Source organism: Bos javanicus, chromosome 21, assembly GCF_032452875.1.
Source record: "Bos javanicus breed banteng chromosome 21, ARS-OSU_banteng_1.0, whole genome shotgun sequence".
Classification (NCBI taxonomy): Eukaryota; Metazoa; Chordata; class Mammalia; order Artiodactyla; family Bovidae; genus Bos; species Bos javanicus.
In genome coordinates, this window is record NC_083888.1 from 22,033,821 (window position 1) to 22,049,793 (window position 15,973).

General features: G+C 49.5%; 1 protein-coding gene across 3 annotated transcripts in view; it reads left to right on the plus strand.

The window, feature by feature from the left end:
- Positions 1-758: 758 nt before the first annotated feature.
- ALPK3 (alpha kinase 3) overlaps positions 759-15,973 on the plus strand; it is a 53,268-nt gene continuing 38,053 nt past the window's right edge. Inside the window, exons 1-3 of one of the 3 annotated variants that reach the window (XM_061393993.1) lie at positions 759-1,091; positions 5,913-5,951; positions 9,725-9,846. In XM_061393993.1, coding sequence (XP_061249977.1) covers positions 814-1,091; positions 5,913-5,951; positions 9,725-9,846 — 439 coding nt within the window. In that variant the 5' untranslated portion in view covers positions 759-813. The remainder of the gene's footprint in view (positions 1,092-5,912; positions 5,952-9,724; positions 9,847-15,973) is intronic. The other 2 variants (XM_061393991.1, XM_061393992.1) reach the window with 2 other exon arrangements.

A 15,973-nucleotide genomic window follows, 5' to 3' on the forward strand; every position in this document is an offset into this window, starting at 1 on the left:
CCGACTCTTAGCGACCCCATGGACTGCAGCCTACCAGGCTCCTCCATCCATGGGATTTTCCAGGCAAGGGTACTGGAGTGGGGTGCCATCGCCTTCTCCCTAGAGATGTTTACTGAACCCCTAATCTACCCTAGATAATGGAGAGGAACATTCTGAGGAGTTCTGGCCTCCTCGGAACTGAGGTTACTTATGTAGGTACGTGGGTGTGGGTCTAAGTGTTGGGCCAACAGCCACTGGCAAGGCCAGGGTCAGTCAGGGCTGCCGCCAGGAAGAGGGACAGGTCTGGGCTCCCGCTGGATTCAGTCCAGGTTTTGAGCCTCCCTCCCCTCCCCCTCACTGCCTCTTCCAGCCCCAACCCCGGCCATCTTTGGTCTTTCGGGGCTTTGCCCCCTACACCCCACGCAGCTCTTCTGGTCCTTCCGCACCTTCCACTAGGCAAAGGCCGCAAAGCCCGACCTTCCACATCTGCAAAACAGGGAGAGTGGGGAAGGAAGGCTGGCAGGAAGCCTGGGTCCCAGAGACCCGGTGAGGAAGGTGAGGGGCATACGCTCAGTCCCATTCTAGAACCGCACCCCGACCCTTTCCGCTCTTGCTCCCTGAAGCCTCTCTGACCCCTGACCCCGATGCCCGGGGTGGCTGCGGGCGCCAAGAGGGCGCTCCACACACGTCGGGCAGTCGGCTGAGGGAAGGAGCCGACGCCCTGGAGTGGGCCCCTCAGGCAGGGCCTGGCGGGGCCCCTCGCGGCCCGGCGCCCTCCGGCGCCTCGGAGGCCGCGGTGGCCGGCCCGGGCCGGGGGAGGGACAGCAGCAGGTGATGACGGCCGGGCCCGGGGCTATAAATAGGGGCGCGCGTCAGCCGCGGGCGAGAGAGGCGGCCGGCGGCGCGGGCCTGACGGGCAGGGGCCGGGAGCGCGGGCAGGGGCAGGAGGCGGGCAGGGCCGGCAGCAGCATGGGGTCGCGGAGGGCCCCCGGCCGCGGTTGGGGCTCGGGTGGACGGTCTGAGGCGGGGGGCGACGGCGAGGACGACGGGCCCGTGTGGATCCCCAGCCCCGCCAGCCGCAGCTACCTGCTCAGCGTGCGGCCCGAGACCAGGTGAGTCGCGCCCTGGGGGCCGGGCCGGCGGGCGAGCAGAGGCCGCCAGCGAGGCCTCAGGAGGGGCCCCGCCCGGCCTGTGGAGATATGGTGCCAGACCGGCCCTGAGGGCCCTTCAGGGTCTCCCTGGCCTCTGCCGGCTCCGTGGGCCTCAGGCCTCAGGCCATGAGAGGCCCTGGGGACGATGAAGGCCTACTTCGGGGTGATTTCCCAGGGTCCCGAGTGGCTCCTTATCTCCCCACCTCACTCCCGCCCCTCCTTATCCTCGCCCCACGCTCAGCTACTCCCTGGCCTCGGATTCCAGATAAGGAAAGCCAGACAGGCTGACATTCCTGCTGGCTGGCGGGGAGGGGGTGGTGGGGATGCCAGAGGCACTGCCCTGAGGGGGTCTGCTTAGTTCAGGAGTCACTGGGAAGAAATAAACTGTGCAAAGAAGGTGCTTCCTCTGGGCCCTGGTCTTTCCTGGGATCTTGGTGGGGGCTGGTGAGGTGAAGGGGTGGCCTGAAATGCTGGTCAGTCTGCCTGAGGATTCAGAGCTCCAGGCTCTGAGGCAGCCAGTCGCCCTGCCCAGTTTGGGGTGATGGGTGCCATCCCCAGGGTGCCAAGGGAAGGAGCCCAAATGATCCTCTTCCAAGAGTTGAAGAGGTATGGTTGCTTTGGTTTAGGAGCTAGGGTACCCACAGGTGGAAAGACTCACAAGAGGATAGATTGGCATTTTGCCCCTCAAGGGCTTCCCTTGTGGCTCAGACAGTAAAGCATCTGCCTGCAATGCTGGAGATAGGGGTTCTATCCCTGGGTTGGGAAGATCTCCTGGAGTAGGAAACAGCAATCTACTCCAAGATTCTTGCCTGGAAAATCCCATGGAAAGAGGAGCCTGGCGGGCTACATAGGGTCGCAAAGAGTCGGACACGACTGAGCTAGTCTCTTGGCCCTCAAAGGCACACAGACACACAGAGACATGTGCATTACCATGAAGATGAACACTTCCTGTCTCCTCTAAACTAAGGGCAGCTTAGTTTCCCTCCAACTCTGGAGTCTATTCCAAAGGGAATTGTGATGGATGGCTAGTGGGTGAGTGGTTGTGTTGCTGCCCCAGAACTTGGCTAATCATAGGTTATATACAGAAAACAGCCCCTCCTCTGAGAAGCTGCCTGGGGACCTCTTGTCCTCCATTCTTAAAATGGCACAAAAACAGACATCAAGGACATTCAGGAAAAGTCCCAGGCACTTCCTCGTGGATTGGCTGAGTTCTGTTGACCTTGGAGTTGGAAAAGTTCAAATGTAACCAGAACCGGTTTCTGCATAAAACTCGTCAAATGGTGTCACATGTCTCGGGCAGGGCGGAGGGCTGTTAGTGACTGAGTCAGACTCGCCAAGGCCCCTGGCTGCCAAGAAAGCATGCCCCTTCCTCTAACCACTGGATCTATGGAAAAACTGGAATGGAATGTGTGTATTTATCCAGTCCGTGGTGAAGCTGACTGGCCTGTGGGAGCCTCAACAATTGTCTCACTCTTGTAACTGAGATTGTGTCTGGCCTTTGTCAGCACCAGTGGTACAGCAGAAGAGGGATGCAGGGCCCTTCTCGGAGACAACATTGGGGTGGCTTGCAAACCAGACATAACTTGGAGGTCAGGGGAATGGGGCTGTTAGGAAAAAGGGTGAGCAGTTGTAGATACAATTACACATCTGTTGAGCAGTGTGTCAGCCTGAGAACTGCAGGTGAGTTAGAAGTGTCTGGTTTAGGTCCCTTTGGGCCTGAGCGAGAATGGTCTTAAATGGAGATTCTTTTCATCAAGTGCTTGGAGAGACAGGGCTGGGACATTGGGAGGGAGGGTTTTCTAGCCCAAGACCGTGGCCTGTGGGCTTGCCCCTTCCAGGTAGCCACAGACCAGCCAGGTCCTGAGGTACCAGGAAGGCCAGGTTTCTCTCACCTCTGGAAAAGCCTCTGGCCAAGGAGGGGAGACTATAACAGTGAATGGGGCTGTTGGGGACTTGAGGTGGGGCAGGGGCCAGTTCATAGTTCTCTGTCAAGACCTGACTCTTGTGTTAGAGCAGGCAACCGTACAGCCTTCTGTCTCTCAGAGCAACCTGAATGCTTGTGGGGATGGGAAGAGGGGCCAAGAGATGAAGAAAGAGGGTCCCTTGAGGGCTTTGTCAGCTAACCCTGGCTCCTGAGCCCTGACTCTTCCAGAATTCTGACTGAGAGGCAAATTCTAGCCCACCCACTCCTGACTTCAACCTTTCCTGGGTCTACTTCCATACATATCTATCATGGAGCTTGTGAGTCATCATTCTGTGAGCCTTGGGAGAGTGGACTGCCCCTGTGAGCTGATGGACAGCTGAGCTGGGAGCCAGGTATCAGAAGCTTTGGCCCAAGTCTAGAACTTGTCTTCCTATGCATTCCTTTCTTTTCTCCAACCCTGGGGGGATTTCCAATCCATAGTTAGCCCAGGAGTGAGAGGTCCAACATGCATGTAACCCGCCCAAACTGTTGCCCCAACTTCCTACAGATCCAACCTCACTTTTATGGGAAGATGGAGCCTGGATGAGCTAGAGAAGGTTAAGGAACCACAGTCAGGTGTTTGCAGTTATAACTGGATTTTGAGGGACATCGAGACGTTCCAGAAATCTCTGCTTCCTCATTTCTTGGATGTTCTGGCCCAAGTGGGCCCAGAGGAACAGTAGAGCCGGTGATATTTGCTGTAGTTTTGTGGCATCTCTTGTTCAGCTTGGGTAAAGCAAATTGTCTAGGTCTTTCAGGAAAACTGAGGCATCAGACCAGGACTTTCTGGGGGCCTTTTGTGTCCCAGAATATATGAAAGCCAGGAGGAATGGGAGGCCCCAGCTTCTAGGAACAGTCCTGGTTCCCCCCACCCTCCTGCCCTGCCACCACCCCCCAACACCCTCCCCCCCACCTCCCAGGCCTACATTTCTCCTTTATGAAGAGACTTTTCCTCCGTGGGCCCTGAATTTCTATTCTATAAAATGAAAGTATCACTAAGAATGTTTTTAGGCCTATTTATCCCATCACTGAGCTTCCCTAGTGGCTCAGTGGTAAAGAATCCACCTGCTAATGCAAGAGATGCAGGAGATGCAGGTTCCATCCCTGGATTGGGAAGATCCCCTGGAGTAAGAAATAGCAACCTACTCCAGTATTGTTGCCTGGGAAATCCTATGGATAGAAGTATCTGGTAGGCTACAGTCCATGAGGTTGCAAAAGTCGGACATGACATCCCAACATTTGATGCCTCTGATTCAGACCCTCTCACAGTCAGTAATTGGGGAGTTCCTAGGTGAGAGCCCTGAGCCAACCTCTGGCCCAGCCAGCAGGTCATAGGCACCTTTTGAAGACAAAATGCCTTCACTGCCTGGGACTCCTCCTGACATGGCTGATTATCTAAGGGTGAGGCCCGGAGAAATCAGGATGAGGCTGGGGAGCTCTAGCCCTGGAGAGAGCCAGGGAGGGGTGACTGTCACAGCTCAGTCCCTTGCCCACTTGCAGGTGGAAGCTGTCATTTCCTGTGAATTAGAGAGCTGATTCTCCCCGTCCCCTTCCCAGGGAAGAAATCCAGACCCAGCAAAGGAGAAATCTCTCCATTCTAAGGAGAAAGGCAAAGGAAGTCCATCATAAGGAAAGGATGGAGTTGGCCAGTGCCTTGAAACCATGGGAGGTCTGCCCTCACGGCCTCTGGAGGATTTTTAAAGCTCTGAATAAAGGCAGCTGCAATCTGGAGCAGCAGCTTCTCTGGGGGTAGGGCTCTTTGGGTCTGAAGGATGTACTTCCCCAGTGGTATCCATAAATCCAGGCGCACAGAAGTGGAAGCCATGTTTGGGGGCATAAGGTGAATTTGTTTTTGTTTTTTGTTATACAGATACAGGCTGTCAGTGGTTAGAGATGCAGACTGACAGTTCTATTGAGCAGATTGGGCTGTTGATAATGAAGGGAGAGCTGTTCTCACTGTGGGGCCAGCTGAAGGGAGTAAGTGTAGTTGGGAGGGGTGGGGACCTGAGATCTCCCAAAGAACTGTGTCCCTAGACCCCTCTGGAGATACTTGTGTTGGAAGGAATGGAGGCAGAGGTGAAAGTTGACTCATACCCACTGGATCTCTGAGGGGCAGCTCTGTGTGATCCTCACCCTGCAGTGGCCTACCCAGCCCCCAGCTGGTTTCAGCTCTCAGCTGTCCTGGGGCAGGAGGGGTGATCAGCGTCATGGGCCTTGTGCTGGTCTGACCCAACTGGGTGCCTCCTGGTTCCTGCTGAATTAACCGCTTTGTTTTCCTTCTCTTCTTGACTCTCCCAGCTGGTTTGCCTTGCGTGGCCTCTTTAACCGTACTTTAACATATTAATGGGTGTTCTCCAAGCCACCTGTCTCCTTCCCAGCCTCTGAGGGGATTTCCAGGAACTGGGGGCTCTTCTCCCCTAAAAGGCCAAGGGTTGAAGCAGGAGCTGCCCCGCCCCGCCTCCCCCCCCCACCCGCTGGTGTGCTGCAGAGGCGGGGAGATGTGCCAGGCAGCTATGAGTGACTCAAGGACCCAGGACACACCTTTCTTAAAGCTCAGCCCCGAGGGGCCTCCCTCCTGCCTAACCATTTCCCTGGACCCTGCTACACTTAACAAGTTCTTGGTTTCAGATACATGGGTGTCCGGTGGTGAGGCCACTTGCTAACTGGAGCTGGCCAAGTAAGACAGCTGGTCCCTTTTAATAGAAAGGCCCTTGGGCCCCAGATGGTGGCCGATTAATACTTTGCCTACTGTTGTTGATTTCACCTCCTCCTCTCTTTGCTTTTTTGGCCTAATGATTCCGTTTGCTGTTTTTGCTTAGCTTATCAAGCAACCGGTTATCTCACCCCAGCTCTGGAAGGTAAACACACCATTGCATTACATTTCTCTGACTGCTTTTTTTTTTCCTTGGGTCTGGGCACTGAGGGGTCTCTGGGTGACTGCTTGTGCACTAATAACCAAGCTGCATGGGGTGAGGGGAGCGGAGAGGGTGGTTGGGGAAGGTGTGAGCGGGCACTCAGTGAGCATGGATCTCACGGGGGCCAGAGTTGATGCTTGCATGGACCATTTGAAGGGGGTGCCGGGACCCAGAGATAGGCAGGGGTTCCCAAGATGCCTGCAACTCTATCTCTGTGCCCCTGGGATAGGCATGGGACCAGAGCAGAGAGCCTCCAGTCACGTGACCCGTTTCTCCCTCAGCCTAGGTTTTCATGGTTTTTGTAACCACATATCTAGGTTTGACAACTTATTGTCTGTCTTCTAACCATGGCTACTTCCTTAAAAAAAAATTTTTTTCCTCAGTCCCTTAAGTTCTCCTTCTGTTTTCTCCTTCTCTGAATTTCCCTCTCCTTTGACTTCTCTCCACCTCTGCAGACTGTGAACTCTGTGAGGTCAGGGCTATCATGTGAATGTCTTTCTGTGTTAACTTGTTCTCTGAATCCGCTTCAGAGACAGAGCAGGGCTCCAGCAGGCCCGCAGTCAGAGTTTGCCTGTTGAACAACTGTCCTCTTACCTCCTTAACTGGAGACAGCTCTCCACCCCTGGCTGAACTGACAATTGTGATCAAAATGGGAACGTTTCCTGGCTACTTTTCACTGCTTGGGCCTCCTCCCAGACTCTGGTAGATCTAGGGAAGAGTTGGCCATAGTTTTCACACAGAGAAAGATTTCTGCATAGCTAACTGGTTTCTGAAAAGCTAATAACGTCTACAGGGATGGTCAGTAGCTACTATGTACGTTTCCTGTGACAGGAGTAGATACTGAAGGGGCAGAAGACAGGGTATCCAACTCATTCAAAGCGGAGTGTGTTAAGTGTTAAAAGAGAGTTTGGAAGTTTATTTAAAGCAAGGTAAAAAAAAAGCAAGGTAAATACCAAACCTATGGGCAGGATTAGGTTCCTTTGAAGATGTTGAAAACCAGTGATGATTATGGAGTTCTATAGAGACACATGATTAGGCTGTGATATTCTTATGAATTCATGGAGTTGGAAGGACTTGGAGTTGTCAGGGTAGGACTAGACCACTTCCAGGTGCGTGGACTTCCTGGCTTCCCAGGAGACTGGAAGCAGCAGACTTGGAGTCCATCTCACGTCTGAGTGGTTTAGAAAATAGGAACAGAAAGCTGGTGACAGGTTATTAGAATGTGATAGTATATGCAATGACTCTGTCCCAACCAAATGCACCCTGGATCCACTTTCCTAGAGGGTGTTTTCCTAGCTATACTCTTCAGCAGTTACTTAGGATTTTCCATTATAAGAATGTTATAATACAGTTAGGACTTAGTCTGGGAATTTGAAAAGATAAGTATTCTTTCTTATAAAACAAAAATAATGAAATAACTACCTTGTTGTTAAATATCTAGCATGAGCACTTGTCTCTGCAAATTTTCTTGAAGCCTGATTTCCCTGTTTTCTTCACTTACCCAGTTGCTTATTTTCTTAGACCTGTCCAAGCAGCTTCATCCCTAAGAGCCTAGGCTGAGTACAAGAGCCAGGTTCACATTCATGAGTAGGTTAGGATTCAAATTAGGTCGGAGAAGGCAATGGCACCCACTCCAGCACTCTTGCCTGGAAAATCCCATGGACGGAGAAGCCTGGTGGGCTGCAGTCCATGGGGTCGAGAAGAGTCAGACACGCCTGAGCAACTTCACTTTCACTTTTCACTTTCCTGCATTGGAGAAGGAAATGGCAATCCACTCCAGTGTTCTTGCCTGGAGAATCCCAGGGACAGGGGAGCCTGGTGGGCTGCCATCTATGGGGTCGCACAGAGTCAGACACGACTGAAGCGACTTAGCAGTAGCAGCAGAGAGGACATAATTAGGGATGTTTTGAATTAGTTGCAAAATCATAGAAGTACAATGACTTTTGGCAGGGCAGTTTCCTCTAGAAACTGCTGGTTGGGAGTTGGTATTCCCCGAAGTCAGGAATTGCTGGTAGTATGAGAGCAGTGAGAAATGTTTTCAGATGTTGTAACTCCCAAGTGTCAGAGCGTTGACAGTCTAGATCCTGAAGGACCCTCTATTTTCGACTAGATTAAAAGAAAAAGGAAAGGACAGTAGTTTCTTCCAACAGTAAGCTACAAGAAGACAGTTCTTACAACTGTCTAATAAGTTACTTAGGTTCCAGGTGGGAGCGTGGCAGGGAGTGTTATGGCAGCCTTCACCACAGTCCCCAGTTGGGATTCTCTTTCTGGGTGGTCTTTCTGGGCGAGGACTCCTGTCAGCTTCCCAGAGGCCCAAGCATCTGTGATCCTGTGCAGAGACGGTTGGACCCCTCTCAGTCCAGAAGTCTTACTTGATTCCAGGCCTTCCTCCTGGGATGCAAGCTTTCTCCTCAAACTCAAGTCCAGAATGACATCCACAGAGATGGTCAACTGAATGGGGATGCCCTCCCAACAAAGCAGGGCTGTAGCTCCTGTCTGCTTGTGTTCCCACAGACTCTTACCTGCCCCTGTGGAGAGGTCGCAGGCAGACACATGCTGCCCATGGGCAACTGCCCCTTCTTCCGAGGCACAGAGCAAAGCAGCACTGATCTGTCTGCCCCCCAATAGTTTTTCCTGCTCCTCCTCACATCATCCCTCACAGTCCTCCCTGCTGCTCAGCAGAGGGTGTGTGGGTTGGGGGCGGGAAGGGGAGGGCTGGGCACGGCTTGTGCACCGCACAACCTGGCTATGTGGTTACACGTCACGCCTAGGGATGCATTGTGTCTCTGCTGGCCCATGAAGGGTTTGGCATGGTGGTTTGCTGCGTGTGGGCAGGTAGGAGAGGACTGTCAATGCTGAGCAGTGCTGGTGAGTCTGTGATCAACTCAGTGAGCCCACAAATGCCTCTGAGTTCTGGGAGATGGACTTTCACGAGGGAACCAAAAGCCCTGACTCTCGCACGGGTGGATCTATTTGTGATTGGCAGTCCTGCTGGTAGGTCCTGGAGCTGCCAGTATTCACTTGAGCATGTGGTACCCACTGGGGAGCAAGGGAGCCATGGCTGGCTTTCCACTGGAGGTCCATGGCCCTGTGTAGGGTCAGGATTCATTTGAATCTTTCTTTTCTAATACTCCTAGGAACTAGAGGCTGCCATTGGGTCTAGACCCCTGGCATTGGCCAGCTTGTTCTTGGTCTGCTATGGGTCTATCCTCACAAAGACAGGGGCTTTTCTTCTGACCCCTGAGTTCCTGGGACCTGTTACCCTTGGGCTTTCCCTCCATGGCATGAATGGAGGCTCTGCTGTGCTGGGACCTCCATCTCTGAAGCTGGGCCTGTCCATGTGTATGTCTCCCCCGTGCACGAGCTTACCTGAAGATGAAAGGTGGAGTGTGAAGCAAGGCCCCCCAATAAGGATGGAATGGGAATGCCAGGACTAGTGGTCTGGCATGCGCAGGAGCCTGGTCCCTGGTCAGAAGGGACCCATTTTAACGGGTCTGGGTCAGGATTCCATTCAGCCCCTGGTCACATCCCTGCCCCCATCCTGGCCATGAGACCTAGCTCTCTTGAAGAAAGACTTTCCCAGGTGCTGGAGCCATGGCTACAGGATGCTGGATGGACATGGTAAGATAGAAGCCACCTTGGACCACTCCAGGCCGTGGCATCGTGCAGTGGAGATAGGAGAAACGCTGCTCTGAACAGTTCTTTGCCTTTCCTAGGAGCACCTTCTGCTCCATCATTGCTCAGCTAACAGAGGAGACCCAGCCGCTATTTGAGACCACACTCAAGTCCCGGGCTGTGTCCGAGGACAGCGACGTCAGATTCACCTGCATCGTCACAGGTAATGAGGCCGTCTGTATGATCTGTGCCAGAGCTGCTACACAGGTCAGGGTCCAACGGGTCTGTGGGCACAGGCATGGAGAGGGGTTGGCTGTGCAAGTTGACATTGGTCTTCTTAGCTATCTCTCCAGTTTAACTTCTCTATGTGGGTGGGGGGTCCCTTTCTCCTCCCACTCTAAAGCCACACATACACCCTGCTGTTCTTCAAAACCTGTCTTCCATATAGGTTCCTCACACTCAGACATGCATATGCGACTGATGAATCTTATTCCAAGGAAAGAAGCTCTCTAGCTGAAAGAGGTTTTCAAGGCCATCTTCTCAAATATTCCCATTTTACAGCTGAGTAGTTTGAGACTTCGGAGTCTCAAGCCTGATAGACAGTAATATATAGTGATTCTGAATGCAGACCCTGGCTGGAGTCAGGCTGCCTGGCTTAGGATGCTGGCTTGTCCCCTTTCCAGTTATATGATATTGAGTACTTCATCTGCAAAGTGGAGACTGTAATGGTAAGAATGCAAAGCATTTGGAATAATACCTGGCATACAGTAAGTACCATATAAGTGTTAGCAATTAGCTATCATTATGTGCATTTCACCAAATTCCATGGTGGAATTTGAAGCAACAGGTTGGCAGAATAGGAAGAGAGAGATACTCCTTGGAAGGGGAGGGTAAAGGGGCGAGGGCTGGGAAGCTGGCTCTGGGCACTGCCCCTCCCCCACACCTCCCAGCACTGGCTCCCATGGCACTAACGCCACCAGGGCTGTAGGACTCACCTACGGGCCCTACCTCTCCCAGCTCTGCAGCCATCAGGTCAAGGTTCTCTCCGAGAGCGCCTCCCCCCCCTTTTTTTTTCCAGTAAATCAAAAGCATTGATGCCCTTGATGACATGCCAGCAGTGACATGCCCTGATTCTAGGGAGCATGTCTGCCCCAGCCAGCTGAACAGCTTCTCTAGGATTGGGTTCCCTGGGCAGTTTTCACCTTGCCCAGAACTTTCTGAGCTCCCTACTGAGAACACTTCCCAGGGACACAGAGGTGCGCTTGCATCCCTCACCTTTGTACAGCACAACACATTTTGCAAAATTTATCTGGTTCCATTGTTGTTGAATTCTTACAAAACCCAGTGAAGTCGGTGCTATTATTAGTCAGATTTTACAGAGAAGGATACTAGAATAGGTTAGGTGACTTGCCAAAGCCCAGGAAGTTGGCAAAGAGGAGATGCTTGTTTATGCCTGCATCTGCTGCATTACTCTGGCAGTAGCCATTTTCTAGGAAAACTCAGCTCTTTCACGACACCATGCTGTTGCATCTGTTATTTTCTCCATATAGAACGTCCTTAATCCTTTTGAATGAAACTTAATTTTTATTTCATCAAATTAATATATTACAAATAGTTTAAAATTTCAAATTGAACTAAAAATGCAGTTATCAAAATACAGCCATTCACCCCTCTCATCAATTTGCCTTACCCAGAAGCAACTGTATTCAGCCTTTAGCACTTTCTTATGGTGTGTACACATTTCTGTAATGCTGGTGTAGTATGTGAATACTGCTAACTTTTGAGTCTTCCAGTTTAGATGCTACCCAGTATTCCTGTTATAGTAGAGAGGAAATTAGCTCTTTTTACAGTTATTTTCTCTGCTTCATCTCACTTACCTTCTAAAAATAGTTATATCATAATTTTGTTTAATCAATATTTACTGTTTACTTTATTATGCCTCTGCAATATTAGTCATAACTGAACATTGTAGTATACTATGATTATATTTCTTTCTTCTGTTTTTTATAAGGTTAATCCTTTCTTAATTTTTCTTTTAATTAGCTATTTGGTGTCTATGACTAATTTTTCTTAAACTTTCTAAAAGCCTTTTAAAACAACTTTCCACAAGATTGATACCATCAGTCCTCTGTCAGCTTCTTTCCTTAGAGACATCCCTATTCTATTTGAACTGGTGGCCTTTAGGCCTAATACACAGCTGTTATACTGGGTGTATATGTCATGTTTTATATGTCATATCTCATGTCTTCCTTTTTCTTGGTTTACTCTCTGGCTTTATTGAGCTACATCTAGTGGCTTCTTCAGGTCCCAAAGATGGTACAACAGTGGGAGGCATTATGATGACAAGCTCTCAGCCTCTCTCTCCTTTGGGTCATCCTGTTCCAGTGTGACTTGGTTGCTCTGTGTGTCTGGTACACAGATGTTATCGTAGGATCTCCCTTCATCATCATCCTGCAGGCTCCCTTTACCTCTCCTTTAATGGACTTCCTGTTTATCTGTATTCTACATTTGTCTCTTTCTTGACTTACATTCTTATTTTGGTAGCTTCCTAGGAGGAGTATATGGTAGATAAATGTTAGGCAATTTATGTCTGAAAATGTCTTTATTTTATTTATTTGCTTTACTCTTGATGGAAAATTTGGCTAGGTATAGAATTCTAAGTTGAAAATAATTTTCCTTCAGAATTTTGAAAACTTTGCTGTAGGTTGCTTTCTTGCTTCCAGTGTTACTGTTTAGAGCAAGAGGGCATTTTGATTCCTGATTCCATATAGGAGGCTGGTTTTCCTCTCTGGAATCTTTTAAGAGTGTTTTGATATTTCATAATGGTGTATCTTGATACGAGTGTCTTCATCCAGGGGCATGCTTGGATGCTTTCAGTATGGAAACTTGACAGCCTTTAGTTCTGAGAAATTTGAGATTATTTTGATCTTGATTTCTTCCTCCTGCTTTCTCTGTCCTTTCTTTCTGGAACACCTGTGCATATCTCCTCCCCAGACTCATTTTCTTACCCTTTTGTTGCTTTCACCTATTTGTCTTTTTTGTTCCTCCTGAGAGATTTCCTCAGTATTATCTTTCAACTCTTTTGTTGGGTTCTTAATTTCTAAGAGTTTTTAAAAAATTGTTTTCTAAAGCATCCTGTTCTTCTCATGAATGTAATATTTTCTCTAAACTCTCTGAGACTAGTAATGGTAGTTTTCTAAAAGTTTCCTGTGTAGTTTGTTTCTTCCAGTTTGCTTTTTTTCTATTTAATTGTTTTGGTTCTTCATCTCCTATTTATAGGGTTTCCTCAGATATCTAGGAATCTTTGGTTGTCAGATAATAGTTACAAATAGGAGACTAAAAAGCTGATTGGAAGTTCTGGGCAAGTAGGAGGAGCCTGAAACCTTGAGTCTTCACTCTAGGGTGACCTGGCCACCACTAGAGTTGGGAACTGACAAAATGAGTTTCTTTAGTTGCTTTCTCTTGGACTAGCTAGATTCCATAATGAGTACTCTTCTTGTGTCTTGCTGAGTTTTCTGGAAGCTCTGCAGATTAGAGGGTTGGCTGGGCTTCCAGGATAGAGTATTTATTTCATAGATACGTCTTTGCATAGAAAATTCATGCCCTCAACAGTGCTGGCTTACTCTCAGGGCAAAGTTTTACTTTCCCAGATACTAAACCTTATCTTTGGACATGTTGGGGAAGGAGCAGTTGGTTACCCAGTGGTATGGAGTGGGTGAGGAGATCCAGAGACCTAATTGTTTTCCACACCCTTTTTAACTTCTCCTTATTTCCCTTTATACCCAGTCCCAGAGGTATCTGGTGGCCAGTTCTTGTGCCCTTTGGGGATTTTCTGGTGTTCAAAGGATAGTTCTCGGTTTCTCATCTTAGGGTTAAGCTGCCTTGAGTCTGTTAAGTCAGTTTCTACTTGTGCATCTGCTTTCCAGCTTTCAAAATATTGTTGTTCCTGTTGTTTTCATTTCTACTATCCGATTTATTTTGGTGGAGATTATATATATGTATATATGTATATGTATGTGTGTGTGTGTGTATATATATATATATGCTTTCCTGGTGGCTCAAATGGTAAAGAGTCTGCCTTCAATGCAGGAGACATGGGTTCAAGTCCCTGGGTTGGGAGGATCCCCTGGAGAAGGGAATGACAACCCACCCAGGATTTTTGCCTGGAGAATTCCATAGACAGAGGAACCTGTCAGGACTACAATCCATGGGGTTGCAAAGAGTCAGACATGGCTGAGCAACTAACACACATACACACATATATTTTTAATAAAAAACTAATGTGGTTTAGTGGGTTTGGGTGAGAGAGTGAAAGTAGATGGTATGCTGATGCTGCTTTTTACCTAGAAGCCTGGCAAATTTCTTCTCATCTTTCAAGGCCCAGCTCAACCAACTTATCCTCTAGGAAGTCATCTCCAGAATTTCCACAGAGAGCTCTTGCTGTGCCTTTCACAGTGCAGCTTCTTGGTTCCTACTTCTCTCTCCCCATAAGACCATGAGACAGAGCATACCCCTGACACCTCATGCAGCAGGCACGAAGAAGGTGCTCAATACATGTTTGCGAGTATGACCGCGGTGACCCTGACTCTGCTGACGACACCTTCCACATTGCCTGTTCACTGCAGCTGCAGCCTCAGTGCCTTGACAACAGCAGCTGCTGCAGGAGCCTCCCTCCTCTCCTGCTTCCATTCTGTCCTTTGTAGCCACGGACTCTGAGAGCAACGTGCTGAAGCTGACCCGTGTCTGACTTACAGAGTCTTAGGGTATTTTACTGAATATCCCCAGTGTCATCATGGAAGTAAGCTTTTCCATGCCTCAAGCCCAACTCAAAGGAACAAGCTTTTCTCCCCTCAGTTGCCATAATGCCCTTGTCTCATGATGACCCACCAGGGTGATGGGCTTCTGCTCAGGAGCACCTGGCATGATGGGATTTACAGCTGTACCAAGTAAGGCTGTGAGGTTTCCAGGCACTCGCTGTCTCTACCATCCATACCTTAGTCCACTGTTGTACCTAGTTCCTCCTTCCCACTCCTCACCCCCACCTGTGTCAGAGATCTTAGGTTACCTGAATTTCATGTAGGAGATTAGCAACGAAGACTCTGTGATTACCATAGTGCACTATAAATAAGCCTTTCCCAATTATATTAACAGGGAGAAAAGGTAGACTGTAAGAAAGGGGCCAGGGAAAGGGAAAGGGCTATATAGAAAGATCAGAGAACAAAGAAGACAAGAGCTAGAAAGTGGGTCTCCCCTCCACCCTGCCCCACCCCCATCTGGAGTGGAGAATGGTGGGTGGCTGTAAACCTGACTGGCCTTTGCATGAGACTGGCGTGGTGATCCTGGCTTGTTCCATGGAGATAGAGTGACCACATTTGACTCTCTTCCTCCCACCCTGCTGGTAGCATTCCCTAGATGAGTTTGTGATGAGTCAGGCTAAGCAGGGCCCTGCCAGGAGGAGGTGATGCTTTTGTGGTGGGTGAAACCGTGGTTCAGGTGAGGAAGAATAGTCTGTGGCAGAACCCCTGCTGGCTGACTCTACAGAAAGTCCTTTGGGACTTTAAGAAGTGGCATATGACCCTGGAGTTCTTCCCTCTCAGAGTGGGCATATGGGGGATAGTGGGCCTTTGTGGAGCCTTCTGGCTCCTGTCTCCCTCAGGGACCCCCTGGCCAGGGCTACTGTCCTTCTCAAGGTGCCCACCTCTGTCTAGCTTGGTGATCCCCTTCCCCTACTCTCCTTACCTCTGTTGTCAATTCTCTGTTAGCTTGTGCGTGTGTGCGGCCAGCTGGACAGAGGGAGTTAGCCTTTAGACTTAGACAGAAGCAAGTTCCTGAAGATATTCTTTTTAGAGAAATAAGTCTAAGATGATGACTGCTGGGGGCAGAAACTTACATATTATCTCCAGAATTCCTGGTGAGAAGAACAGAGGAATAAGGGAAAGGAAGCCAGGGACTTTCTCATGTGCCAGCCATGTGACCCTGTGTAAGTTACTTCATTTCTCTGAGTCTCATGTTCCTTTTGTGTAAGACAGATTCAGAGACCCGCCTTGCCTATTTTGTAGAAGAGGGGGATTTGGATTTTGGTTCTTCCATGTACCAGCTGGACACCTTTGGACAGAAGCCTTAGTTTCCTCTCCTTTAAGTCGAGGGTGTATAACAGCACCTTTATCATAGGACTCATGAGAGGAGCAGATGAGGTAATACAGGAAAAATGTCCAGCTCAGTATCTGGCTTATAGTAAGTCTTCAATAAATGTTCACAGTTGTCTTCACAGGGTTATTATGAGGACCAAATAAAATTCTATCTTTGAAAGCTCTTTGGAAAACTCTAAATATATACATTCATCAGTATTA